This window comes from Adelges cooleyi, unplaced genomic scaffold (assembly GCF_023614345.1).
Source record: "Adelges cooleyi isolate 19-005CV unplaced genomic scaffold, UGA_ACOO_1.1 ACOO_flye_CR_arks_rails_tigmint_CR_PRNA_167, whole genome shotgun sequence".
In the NCBI taxonomy this organism is placed as follows: Eukaryota; Metazoa; Arthropoda; class Insecta; order Hemiptera; family Adelgidae; genus Adelges; species Adelges cooleyi.
This window is the reverse complement of record NW_026095824.1, coordinates 195,203-209,767: the sequence shown is the minus strand read 5'-3', so window position 1 is coordinate 209,767 and position 14,565 is coordinate 195,203. Positions and strand designations below refer to the sequence as shown.

The window sequence follows — 14,565 nt, the reverse complement described above, 5'->3', positions numbered from 1 at the left end:
TCAAGTCACACCGTCAAAATCCTCATCGAAATATACGTTTCGAAATTATTAAAACAGTAAAAATTCACTATAATATTATAAGTTGAGGCGCATGGGGCTAGAACAGTAGTTTAACCCGCAAACGGTCTGCGAAAATATTTTGCTAATTAGTCATTGGATACGATTTACAACTAACGGAGTTTTAATAGATAATAACCGTTAACTAAATAATTTTTACCGTTGAACAGTAATCTCGAATGCGTTCCCGGCTCTAAGGATGACGTCCTGGGCATCCTTGTGCTTCACGTCATACACGTCCTGGTTATTGACCCTGACCAAAGCGTCGCCTACCTGGAGACCGGCTTGTTCGGCCAAACTGCCAAAGTTCACCTGAAACAAAAAAAAAACAACGGGTTGTTAACACAACGTACATAAACTGTTCGCCGAGATGGGGAAATAATAATTATAATATCACGGCGATAGTCGTAATTAAAGAGACAGACAAGTAGAGTAAACAGAGATACCCATGACTGCCGGTGTATCTAATCGAGCAAAACTCTTTAACATGGTATACACAACAATGATTGGACGACGTTAACGCGAGCACTTGACATTAAAAGTTGTTTCGTGACCCCTGTCTACTCTATGGTCTATTACGGAACCGAATTATAATTTGATTTCACTTCAAAATTAAGAACAGAAAATAAGTGTTGATTCCAAGAAAACGCATTAACACCGACTCACGTTATGGTTGGGTTCAAACTACAATTAAAATAAAACTGTTTGTATAAATTATAATGCAGTATAACTGAGAAATTAAAATGAAATGAATAAGTCATCAAAAGCGTCTAAATGGTGTTTAATTCGTGACTTTGATAATATAGTGTTTTATTTTGTGATATGCTCATAATTTCGAATATTCTGATCAGCATTTGTATCGTCCAGAAAGGATATTTGATTAAAAATGTAAATCTCAAATCTCTCTATTTCATCATTATACTAAACCGTATTCTTTTCATTCTATGTAGTTCGCACCTTGAAACTAATTAATTGTGATAATTAACCATCAAAAGTACAATACACATCAAAACCGGTGTTGATGAGTTGCGGCCCAATCCCTAAATCAATTACGAGTTGCGGGCCGGGTTTATGAGAGGGACGTATGAGTTGCGGCCACATAATAATTACCACTTTATACACATTACACCACTATTTTGTGTCTTAACTATCAATTAATAATTTGGAATATCCGTATTTTCTTTTTTGGCATTTTATTTTACTACACGCTTTCCTGTGCGCCCTATTTAGATTTCGATCAAGATAATGTCACCTGCGTTACTTAAGTGCAATAAAATGTTCTCACATGGTATCGCTCTAAGTTATGTCCTTGATCAGTGCACGCCGACAAAAAAATTGTTACTAAAACAAAAATTGTATACGCGAAAATACGTTTGACAAAGTATATAATCTACCAGCTTATTCGATTAATCAAGTATAGTGACAAGATATTGTTTTTATTTTATTTCTATCAAAAATTAAAAATGACATCGTATCAGTTTTTTTAATTTATTCTACAAGTAAAATATTGTACAAAAATATAGTCGAGGATGACTAAAAAGATTTATTTTTAACGCTCTAAGTGAAACTGCTAATAAAGTTAAAACTAATAAACTTAAAACTAAGGATTTTCGCGGAAATGAATTTAAATTCACAGATTATTCATTTAATTGAAAAAAAGAAACAATCATAAAGCTTACAAATTAGATATAACAATATGTGACAATATTATGTCGATACGTTTGACTAATTTATAAATATAATGTTTAATATACCTACTCATACACACGCATACTGTGAAGTTGTACACAATAGTTTATCGACCTTTCATAGGTGTAATATTACACATATTTCTAAATACTAGTAACCATGAGAGTAGTCTAATACCGCGGTAACAAATATCATAATTAATAAATCACATAGGTAGGTGTGACTTATAAGTGTGATTCGATTTAATTTAAACGATAAATTACTATTAGGAATGTGAAACTATACACATAATTTACATACATACGTCTCCGATTTGTAGATTTAAAACTCGCGCGCATATCTAAACAACACAATATCGTTATCATTTTTTAAAATATATCAGTTTTACAATATTCTTGCTTGGCGGTATCATTTAAAAATATTTTAGAACTGCAATAGACAACGGAAAGTGCATATATTATAGACCCCACGCATTTCCTGGCACGAAGATTAACGACCGGTTGTATGTGGCCTGGAAATAAATAGACAAAAATATGCGTACGTCTGCAATATATGTACATGAATATGTGAATATACTATGTATGTATGTTTATACTGGAACATATATCATAATTATTAAAGTGTAAACTCCAGTGTGGTCGACGGGGAAATCAATTATTTTCTAAACGTTCCATTGATAATGTTCGAAAATCTTCATTCTATATATGCGAGAGCTTAAAACATAAATTTGATGGTGGTTCAACAATAATAATAATAACGTTATTACGTGGAGTTCGGGCACACTTGACATTAATTAAAATTATATTGTATATTATATTATGCCTGTAGTACAATAGATTATTTATGTGAAATACAAGTCGTTCAATAATAACGCGCGTAGCTTTATAATATATATTTTTAAAACGAATATCCTAGTATAACAGTTTAATAATAATTATTTAATCGTGACGGGTCTAGAACGCCCGAAGTCATCGTACAATATTAAAAATATCAAACGTCACGTTTCATCCTCATGTTTAACGATATACTAAAATATCCGTGTATCTATGCCATTGATATGGAATTTAACATTTTTTTTCCAACACTTATGTCACCTCCATACAATGTTTAAAACAATATATAAAATAATAGTACCTTGTTTTCTCACGTTAATAACTTGGGATTTTTTTTCTTTTAATTGTCCATACAAATGTCGAATAATTTATTTGTGTGTTTGTAGATTTAATGAGGTGCATTTATGAATAAGAAAGTTTCTACATTTTGATTAAGTTACCGATAAAGTTAAATTGGCTTAAACCCTAGTCGAAAGGAGTCACTGCTCTGTTATAACTTATAACACTACAAATTTAGGGACATCTCGCAGTCGCACGAGACGCGTTTATTGGACAATTATAAATAATACACGTTTGAATAATGCGTTTTGAGACAGCGAACCGTCGTAAAAGAATAGTTTGTAAACATCATTGTTAATGGCTCGTACAGAATTGTGTGTGCCAACAACCAAAGCGGTATAAAATAAAGTGATTTGAGGAGCGTTTAAATAAAAAAGTAACTTCCAGTAAACTGGGAGGTTGCAATAAATAAATCGGTGGTCTACTGACTATGATTTATTGACTCAAACAAGACCAGCGTTAATGAAGGTTCGTCATCATGATAACGGCTGAAACTAGTAGACGGTACGTAAAACCGCAATGGACCTCGTAGAAATTAAAAGAAAACCGACGAGGTTGAATGAAAAATTATAAATAGTCTACCGTCTAGGGAAATGTGTTGACCGTCGGCGGTAATGTATATTGGAAGTTGTTAAAAAAAAAATCATAACATGTAGAGATTTCGACTGTGCTCTTTTGGTCCGTACACGGAAAACAAAATAAAATATGAAATAAGAAGAATAACATTATTAGTTGGAAAAGTGTGGAGAAAAATAAGAAAATTTACAAGGGTAGCCAACCCAACTTGTATGAGATAAGGTGAAAATACAAAATCTGTCTATTGGATAAAAATGTATTGCCTATGAAGACAACAAAACACAATATTATAAAATCAATTTAGAATCAAAGCTAAAATTATAATAAAAATGAATATCATGCGTAGGTTCTTTTATTACCGACTTTATATGCATTAAACTGATGTAAGAAGAAGAGTTTCTCAGAAGTACCAAGTATAATAATATGTATTTACAAAAAGAATTATGATATCCCCTGATAAAGAACGACGTTATAATTGTAAAAAAAAAAGGTATGCCGTCTCGTTATCGCTAGATTTAATTTTTTCTCCGTAAAAATCCTTTAGAGTTGCCGAGGAAACAATGCGTAACATTTTTTAATAATTAAGTCGGCTGAGAAATATGTAGTCTACGTCTGCGTGTAGGTATGAAGTATGACGTTAGCAGCAACGGTACGACGCTCCGAAACGTTCATGGTTCACATGATTTTGGTACTATTTAATTTCAATTAATATTAATATTAATAAAAACAATTTAAAAGACGTAAAAAGAAATAACACTACAGTGAACACATTTTCACATAAAAAAACATTTCTAATTACCGAATGATTTGAATTTTTGGAAGTATATAAGTAGCATACCGCATTAAGTGCAAAATAAGCAAAAGTCCAATATATCTTAAACACAAAGCTAAATTCAAGTAGTAACTAATTATTATAATTAATATTTTCTGTAGACAATAAAATTGGACATATTTTATACTTGGTCTAAAAAATTTCCCATGTGTCTAATTAAATTTGAACGACGTGCTCGCTGTGTAAAACGAAAATCCCATATTGTTCCAACGTTTGTAGTTCTAGGTAATTAAACGTATATTGTTCTTGTATTACAATAATGAGTTTGGGTACACCCAGAATATTCGTCGTTGTGTTTTTGTATTGTTATTATTTTCGGCTTATACGGTTTGTTCTGAAAAACAAAAAAATGTCTATACTCCGTCAATATGTCGTACCGAACGTTATAGGTATTTTTTTTCATATTATGTGTAACAATAAAAATATCCATGTAATACTTTATTATAATAATATTTTAATTTCAAAATACTACAATAAGTTTTAAAATTAAATTTAATCCTTAATTTTTCTAATGTCTTTATTTTTTTCTCAGATCATTATTATTATTATTAAGTTTGTGTACAGGCACGTTGACCTCAGTCAAACCACAGAAGAAAAGTCTCTCTTGACAGTGTTTCAGTGTACTTTACAATATTTTTCATTTGAAATATTGTTGTACTCGTTAAAAAAAAACATTAGCTTCACTTATCATAAAAAGAGAAATAATATAAAATGTATAAGTAATTTATAGTCGAGCATTGTTTATTTATAAATGTTTTACACTTAAACACAGGACATCATGTTATATATTATGCTTAGGTTTAATCGAGTTTTACATTTTAACCATTTAAAAACAACGAGTTTGATACAAATTGTCCACTGTGATTTTACATGTCCATGTTAATTTCATATTTGTAAACACAATGACTAATAGGCAATAAGCTAATAACGATAACAGAAACATTTTTTCTATACTAGGTATTGGGTAATTGTTTTTTTTTTTTTACAGAAACGTTTTGTGAATGGAACAAATTCGCATACCGAGAAAGAACGTGTAATAATTCTATTACAATCGACAGAAAACAACACCATTGTCTAAAGTATATTTTTTGTTTTCATTAGATTGCACAGTCAATGTCATTGTCGGCGCGTTTGTCTGCACGGTATTATACCGGCCGGCCGTTGAGCTGATAATTATATAAATGTATAGTATCTTCTTACAGTGGTTTTATGTGAAAAAAATATCATTGTTGTTGGGTGTTTGAAAAAAAAACGCTTTACAGATAGCAATTTGACAAAATTACACAGTTAAAAAAAATTTATGTTCGTCCTTGAATCGATACATATCTATCCTACATACCTATGCACATCAGATAAACCAACGCCGGTTGTTATTTAAATACTTATTATAACAGATGACCATCGTTTCTATGAGACTGATATTTTCACCGTGTTCTGCTTGTTAAACGCTAATCAGGGAAACTCGCGGATATTTTTGAAACATTTTACTGGGCTATAAAACGATTGATCCGGTTTTTTTACTATTATTATTATTTTCATTAAAAAAAAATGGCACCGAGCCACTGGCTGCTGTGTCCTAGCTATATGTTTTCCCGTCCAAATTTATAATTGGCAACATTTCAGCTGGGCTTCAACTAGCGCACTGTCCTGTGAGACCGATTTTTCATGAAAACAAATTCAAGGTGACCGCGAAAACAGTTTAATAATATATATATATATATACATATTTTTAAATAAACACTTTAAACATATTTATGTATATATTTAGGTCTTTAGATAATTAGTTTCTACCATACACACATATACTCAGAAGTAAGAGACTAAATGATTTAAAACTGAAACGTTTATCGGAATTACAGGTGACAGCAAGTCGTCCCAAACGTTAAAGTATCTTCGTTTTTGGTATTTTTCCAAATGTTATCTATTTGTTCAAACGTCATACCTCATAGTAATTTAAACGCAACACAAAATCAATTAACACAATATAAATTAAGAATTTCGAGTAATGAGCTTTTCAATATCAACTCATATCTCTGCGAACGTTTAAAAACAGAAAGTTACTTCTTATAAATTTAATCGAAGTAGGTTTAATTTAATTTTTAACGAATTGCTGATAACATTTTTACTTAACTATTCATATGTAGATCACTATCAGTCATTTAAAGAGTATCACCAGCTTCTAATTACAACAATGACATATTATGACAGGCGTGCAGCAATATGAAATTTAAAAAACAACACAGACACACCTACTGTTATTTAGCTATTATATTTGCTCCAATAACATTGTTGTACGTGGTCAATACGAAATTCGTACATATTGTTTATAAAAATTAAAAAATTATGTATTTATTACATTTATACCATAAGTGGTATATAAAACTATGTTTTAAATTAAAACATCGGAAATCAATCACATTGTGGAATCAATTAACTAAATAATTCATACGACGATAAACACTAATCAGTAATCACTGTAATATTCTGAAGATTTTGACTAGATAATACCAATGATATAATGTTAATCAGTGGTCGTCAATTTGTTTACCATTTGATATGTTTCGTTAATAATTATAATGTGTAAAATAAAAACGAGTGCAGTAAACGTCTTCTTGACACAAGTATTATTTTCCTTCACACTAATCGCAAATATTGAGCAATTATTATAATCGCATGAATATCAAGGTGTAGGTACAGTTTCCAGCGAACGTGACGATTGTTATACTGATTGTTATGTACAAGCAAAACAATGAATTATTTTAATTGCCATCGGTTTGCACGGTAATGTCTCGCATATTCAAATGTGTTGCACACCTTTTAAAAACATTCAGTCAACTATTACATTTCATGTATACTGTAATCATATTTAAATCAGTTTATATAAATACACATTATGTCGGAATGTCAAACTGTGTAATTTGATAAATTAAATTATTTATAATATTTAAACAATAATCGACTGACAACTTTTTACGGGTACCTACATATTAGCAATATGATACATGGGCCGTGTCATTCGCAATTTGAAAACAAAAAATTTCATTTTCTAATAATTAATATCGATGAACAGATAGAAAGACATAGCACGAGTTACTTTTTCGACAAAAATACAGATATTTTTCACTTGAAAAAGTTATGACGCGAGTCGCAACTGACTTGACACAATAAACGCGATATGAATTCATGTAAAATTATTTAATTTCAAAACTTCCGGCGTCGACTACACAAATCACAATCATTGGGATTTATTAGTAATCCCAGAAAACAAATGACTAATATATTTACAAAAAGATAAATGAATGTTTTTTTTAAAGTTATTATTTGCTTTTGTGATGAATGTTTTGTTAAAATCTACATATTTTAGAACCATCCCATCAAGATATATATTATTTTTTATTTTAATTTCCAAAATATCGTATTATACAGATACCGGACATAGTTCTAAAACCGTTCTAATCTTATTTGATATAAAGTTTCTATCATACTTAAATTATACACATTTTACTGTATGAATGTTACATAGCTGGAACGGGTTCATGCAAAGGCCGTTGGTTAAGTGAGGGTAGAAACTAGGAAGTAATGTGGGGAAAATGTCCTTCTCCCAGCCTTATAATAGGGGAGAACTAGCCAATCACTGTTGAAAACTATAATAGTTAAAGCGTCCTATACAAAATAAATGCCTTGAAGTATCGCCCTAGTAGCATATCTCGATTAATAAATTATTAACAAACAATAACTTTTCAATTAGGTGTGATGTTTTGGAATTTCTCGGATAGGCCATGGCCCATGACTTAAATTCGCGCTTAATCTCTCATCTAATATTATATGATTTACAAAATTAAGTCACGTAACTCCCAAAATTGGTATCCTGACCGAATGGCGTACTGCTACTAGATAAGCGTATCTCACCGAATTTTCTAAACTTTAGACGTGTTAACGACAAGACACGTACGTTCGCTTATACCAGACTCCGATTTTTAAAATAGAAAAAAACCAAATTCAAAGTTGTCTCAAGTTAGCTCGAGTTATATCGAGGAAAATAACCGAGGGAGTTATAAGGATACAGAATGCTAAGGGTTACCTTGTAACGTAGAGAACACAAATGTTTATAGCTTTTCAGAAACAATTTTAAAACTCACAAAAACGTTAATAAGTATATCACATGTACAATTATTGTAATGAACCGGTCAATTTACAAAATATATTAAAATTCAAAGGATATAGAAAGTGCATACAACCAAATACCAGAACTGACCACATGGTTTTGATAAAACTCGTGAAGAAAGCTTTTTATAACTAATAACTTAAGTCAAAAATATTATTAGTTAATACAAAATCCAATAATGTTTAGAACCACCGATAAAAGCGGTCAGATATCAGTGAAGATAATATAATAATCTTTAGACTACGTCTTTAAACTACGTTTATCTTCTTACTACGTTTAACCTCGGGTTATTAAATTTAAGTAGCGTCCGAAGAGTATTCAAAAAAGCTTTAGTTGGTATCATAAAATAAAGCAATCTCGGCCAAGTTGCAGTATAATTTTTGCTGAAGATACACAAACTCGTAAAATGACGGTCGAACTAAAAATGGTAAACACTAATGTATTTCTACAGTTATGATGAGTGAATACATAGTTGTTGTTCTTCTTCTCTACTAAAGGCCTTGCCTTGTCGTTGCAAATCTGGTTTTCCATTCTTCTCTGTTAAAAGCCAGTCTTTTCATGTCCATGTATTGTCTGCAGTCAGCTTGTCTTATCATTTCTTCAATATATGCCTTCATCGGTCTGCCTCTACCTTTGTGTCCATTTATTCGGCCTTCAAATATATTTGTCATAAACGAATTATGCCTAAGTAGGTGACCGAACATTTTTCCATTTCTTTCTTTTATGGTGTTTAACAGAATTATTTTTTACCCTACTTGGTTTAATACATCTACGTTACTTTTCATTTCTGTCCAGCTGACTTTCAGCAATCTTCTCCATGTCCACATTTCCATGGCTTCCAACTTCTTCCTGTCTTGCCCATTGATGGTCCATGTTTCATAACCATATAAGTACGCTCCATACATAGCATTTGATAAAAAATGTTCTCATCTTTATATTAAGTTTTTTGTTTATAAGTAGCTGCCGTTTTTGCATAAATGCTCTCTTTGCCATAGCTATTCTTTGTCTAATTTCTATTGAGCATCTACCATCGCTTGTAATCGTACTTCCTAGCTACTTAAATTGTTGGACTTGCTCTATTAAGTTATTATTTATTACCAACTTCACTAAAGGAATTTCTTTTGCTTTAGTCACCACCATTGTTTTTGTTTTATTTGCATTTATTTTCATTTGATATTCCTGCAATATTTTAGTGAGGGTGGTTAGAGATTTTTGCATGTCTTTTTCCGATTCAGACACTAAAGCAATATCATCTGCAAATCGTATACAGTGGATCTTTTCTCCATTTATGCTTATTTCTTTATATAGTTATTAAAAACAATTATTATTAAAGTAATCCACTATCCATGGATCGTTGAAATTACTGATCGAGTCAGTAGGTACATTAAACTAGCCAATTAATTTAACAGTAATAATTAGATCAGATACAAGTATGATATAAATAAATGGTTTATAATATATGTTAACAAGTCAACGAGGGTCAAGTTATTTTTAATTAATTTAGAATAAAATATGGTAATAACTTTATATAAGTAAAATTGTTGGCATGAGTCACGGAAAAAATGTATTTATTTTTAGCTACGTTAACCGCAAAACTGCTTTCTGCCCACTGGCCATTGATGTTTTAGTGTTACGATATATATAACTTATTAAATTTGTAAATTCTCATATTATGTTTAATATTATTTTAGGTTGCCTTCATTGTTGTTCGTCCTCAAGCCAAAATCTTTTTAAATAGCTCGTCGCGAAAAAATGTACAAAATACACCGGTCCCAACTGGGAACATAATAATATTATATTGTTACTTTCCTACATCTGTTAGCTGAAACTAGACTCAATTTGCTAAAATCAATTTTTTTTTTTGTAGTTTAGCTGTATATGAATCATTTTTGACTTTACTAATAATTGTTAACATTTAAATTGACGCGTTTTACAAACGACCAAACAGATTTGTTTATCCTACTTAACTTTAGATCGTAATAATTAATAAGGAAATCTAACGCGTATCTTTTTAATGTTAAGAGACTTATTGATACACTGCACGTGTTGTATAGGCCTGACGTTTACGAGTGCATTTTGTATAGAATAATATATACGTACAATATAATAATAAAAATATGACGAACGCCACCCGTCCGTCTTGGACCGTATGCAGCGACAGGTCCCTCGTACAAAAATAATACTAATAATGATAATATATGTTTAATAATGCATAAACACACTGGACGGGCACTGGTCGTTAAAATGTGTTAAGCGAGAGGCGGTAAGCTTTTTTGTCGACGAAAAGGTCGAAAAGTTTTTTTTCTCGAGAAAGTTATTTTTAACTGCAGTCCTAAACATTATGACCAAACGCGTTTTTCGCCCGTCCTTATTTATTTATACAACAATATTTACTCGACCGGAACAGATGTCTATACTGCAGGCCCCACGCGGTTTTCGTGTATATAACAATAAGTAATACATATTTTTTTTTGTAATATAAAATAGCTGTTAAACGGATGCGAGAAACCGCCAGATCATAACCGTCTAACCGTGTGCACCGTGTACGCGCATAATGTTATGGTAATAATAAAACGGTCAATCGGGGTGATCGACACAAATTCAACAAGAACTCTTGCATATTAAGTGTTTTGCCGTGTAAGGTTAAAATACAATTACAATAACAATAATATGCGAATAAATATTGGTCAACTAGTTTTATAATCTTTACACACCGTGAATGTGAAAAGTCGGCGGCGACCGAATGATCGCGGGAGGCGCTTAATAGCCGTTCTCGCGACTTATGATAATTTTGGCAAAACGAATATTTGTGCACACTTCACTTTCTGGCATAGCTCCCTATTGTACACCCGAAACGTTCTGTTTTTTTTACCCATCCTACTAATATTATATTAACGTGTTTCAAATGAAAAAAAGTTCACGGCATTATTCACACATTATCAAACATTGTAATATATTACTATGTGATTGACCAGGCGTTAAAAATGTTATTATCTTCGACAATGACATCCGGCGGGTAAAGTAATCGAGTAAAAAACATGAATATTTTTATTTATAACGTTCCGAGAATATACTACAGATTGTCCTCAAACATTATAAAAATAACAGTCTAATCGCTATGAATGTTCAGTTACTGATGTAACATAAAATTTTAAAAAGAAAAATACCGTTTAAATCGTAAGTTTATGATGGCCATGTGTTATGTACAGAAAAATAAATACTTTGCCACATCTCAATTACCTAAGTCCAAGGACAAATCGAAAAAAATAACATATTTTCTTCACCTTGGACGCTGTTGGTACTTAATTTTAGGAAACCGGGCGACTGAAACATTTTGTATTTTATGTCTTGACAAACTCGTAAAATAACCGACATTTTTAATGGTATGGTTAGGATAGTATTTTGCAAAACAAATTTAAGTCAATAGTGTGGCGACGACGTCATTAAATGCACACAAGCGGGTCTACTAAGACGACTGAAATCTAAATATTTATACGTGCGACAAACTATGTAATGCCATTAACGCCGTTTAACAATCGCAACGAACAATATACTAAGAAGTACGTAATAAGGATTTCTGCGAAAATTTCACACCTATATGGTATTTTAAAATATAAACTATTAAAACTTCAAAAGCTTACCAAACGAAAAAAATTTAAATCAGGCGCTAATAAAATATTATATTTATAGGTTGTACATCACAATTCACATCATGTACCAAACCATAATACTTAGTAAACAAATGAAAATTACAAATTATAATTCAATCAGATATTTAGATCTACTTGCAAAGAGTGACGTGGAAACTAATGTATATTGTATTTCAGTGTCATCGAATTATCGGATAACATAAGTGTTTAATTGTTTAATTTTGATCACTATTGACGTTAACGTTATGCTGTTTTCGAGCTACCTACATATTCAAAACAAATAATGTGCACACGTTGTAAAAGCATATTACTAAATATGAGATTTGAAATTAAACGGTTGTTCAAAACTATAAGTTATACTGGTTCTGATAAAAAAAAACAAATCGATGACTAAGGCAAACTAAAAATCGTAGCATGAAATAATAATATTTTACCCATCTGCGCCTCTTGCTATCTGTGATCTGTTTTTATCGCTTTAAATCACTCTTACGTTTACACTTCATTTTATACAGGTAATTATCACGAGTGTTTCAATACAATTGAAGTTTATTTTGGAGGCCCAATTAGTGATAGTCGCGGATCTGAGCTTTCTGCTATCTCATTTGTAGGTACTATTGATTTGACCAATTATAACAAACAATATATAATATTATAAAATGTCTGGAACGAACAACATTATGAGAAAAAAAAACGCTGAATCGAACCTTGCACACGTACAAAAAAAGGTGATTCTACTACCGGACAAATGTATGATCAGCGTTGTTGGATGGCAAGTCATAGACAGGAAGCTTGTTTATTATAATGTAGTCACAGGAGCCGGCGGTGTATTCATCGGGGACAACTGACAAGAATATAATACGTCATTTATATACATACTAATTAGCGAACACAGTGTATAAAACACAATCCGTGGTCTACATTTTGTGTACGAATTATAAATAAACGCAATTAGTCATATTAATACCTCGAGTTTGCGTACCTACGCTTTCTATATACCGTCTATGAAGTAGACCATGGTTAAAATGCAGAAAGGCACCTTTACAAATAATAAATAATAAGTCTGAGAACAACAGTTTTTTGTTTTCTTCTGAAAATATGCTAGCGAATCGTGAACAAAATCTTTCCAAATTCCATTTGCATGTAAAATCGTTAAACAAGTTATATAAAAAAAAATAGAAAACTTAACGCATGATTTGCCTAATAAGAAAAACCGTTGTCGCCTGAGATGCGACAAGATAACAACATTACAGTGTGTTAACGTATAGCTGTGGCGGCGCCGCACTTATTTGCTAACATTTATTGCTACCCGTAATTCCTGTTTTTCGGCATCTGATAATAATGAAAACAGATAGCCAGATTTCACAAGTATTTCTTTTTTTTTGCTTTCACGGAAACTCAATAAACCCATACTTAATTTCTTTTGTTACCATCTTTAAAAAGTTTTTTATTATTTTGGCTCTAGTTGAAGAGCCAATAGTAGTTTAGTAAAACAGATTGTAACCATTAAATATCATGAGAACGATTTTCAAGTATCCCATTTCACCTTTAAGAATCCTAAATATTGTAAAAATGTTGATTAATTTTCAAGTTAGACTTTTATTAATGAAAAATTTTAATTTCCCATGTTAATCAAACGTTAAAACGAAAAATGATCGAGACTGAACTTGAGTTGAGCTAGAGGTCTGACGTTTTAAGGATTTCTCATAAGAGTAGGGAATCGTCGATTGGAGGGGTAAAGAAAAATAATATTTTACGGAGCAATCTAATGTTTATTTTATATTAATAATATTTAGTAAATACTACAATAGTATAAAATTGGTTGGACTATTTTACAAGTAATAAACCTGAATTTAATAGGTGCGATTAGCGGTTGTTTTATTATACTTGGGGAAAAATAGGTTGTCGATTCGTTATAAATAATAATAATAATGCGACTGCATTGATTACATTAATAAATATATTGACTAGTAAACAGAAAACACTTTTTGTGAGACGAGTAAAAATGGCTGAAACGACGGCGCGGCGCATTGATCACCATAATATGTACGTCGATTTTCACCCAACACCCATTAGTGTTTTTTTTTGTTTTGTTTAAACAAGTGTTTGCCATTTGCGAACGAACGCCACGTTATTTTGTGAAACTGCAAGCAACGCGAGCGGCTCTTCCATTAAGTCGAAACATATTCGGATCAAGTTCTACTTAAATATTACTCCAATAGAGGATACAGTGCTATAGAGGCGGTATAACGTGTACATTTAATGGTTTTGACGAAATACACCAGAAATAATAAATAATAACAGATCACTTGTAGCCGTTAAAAGCATTCGAAATGGTACATAACGGTTTTTTTTTGTTGTGTACGTTACGCGAGCAACCGTCGATTAGTATTACCTGTGACGGAAACAATTATTATAATTATGGAA

The 14,565-nt window shown here is 31.4% G+C and overlaps 1 protein-coding gene across 8 annotated transcripts in view; it reads right to left on the bottom strand.

Annotated features, from left to right (window-relative positions):
• LOC126832835 (PDZ and LIM domain protein Zasp) overlaps nt 1-14,565 on the bottom strand; it is a 28,834-nt gene that overhangs the window by 12,154 nt on the left and 2,115 nt on the right. For all 8 annotated transcript variants that reach the window (XM_050563833.1, XM_050563830.1, XM_050563832.1 and 5 more), the window contains exon 2: nt 218-369. In XM_050563833.1, the coding sequence (XP_050419790.1) occupies nt 218-369 (152 nt within the window). The remainder of the gene's footprint in view (nt 1-217; nt 370-14,565) is intronic.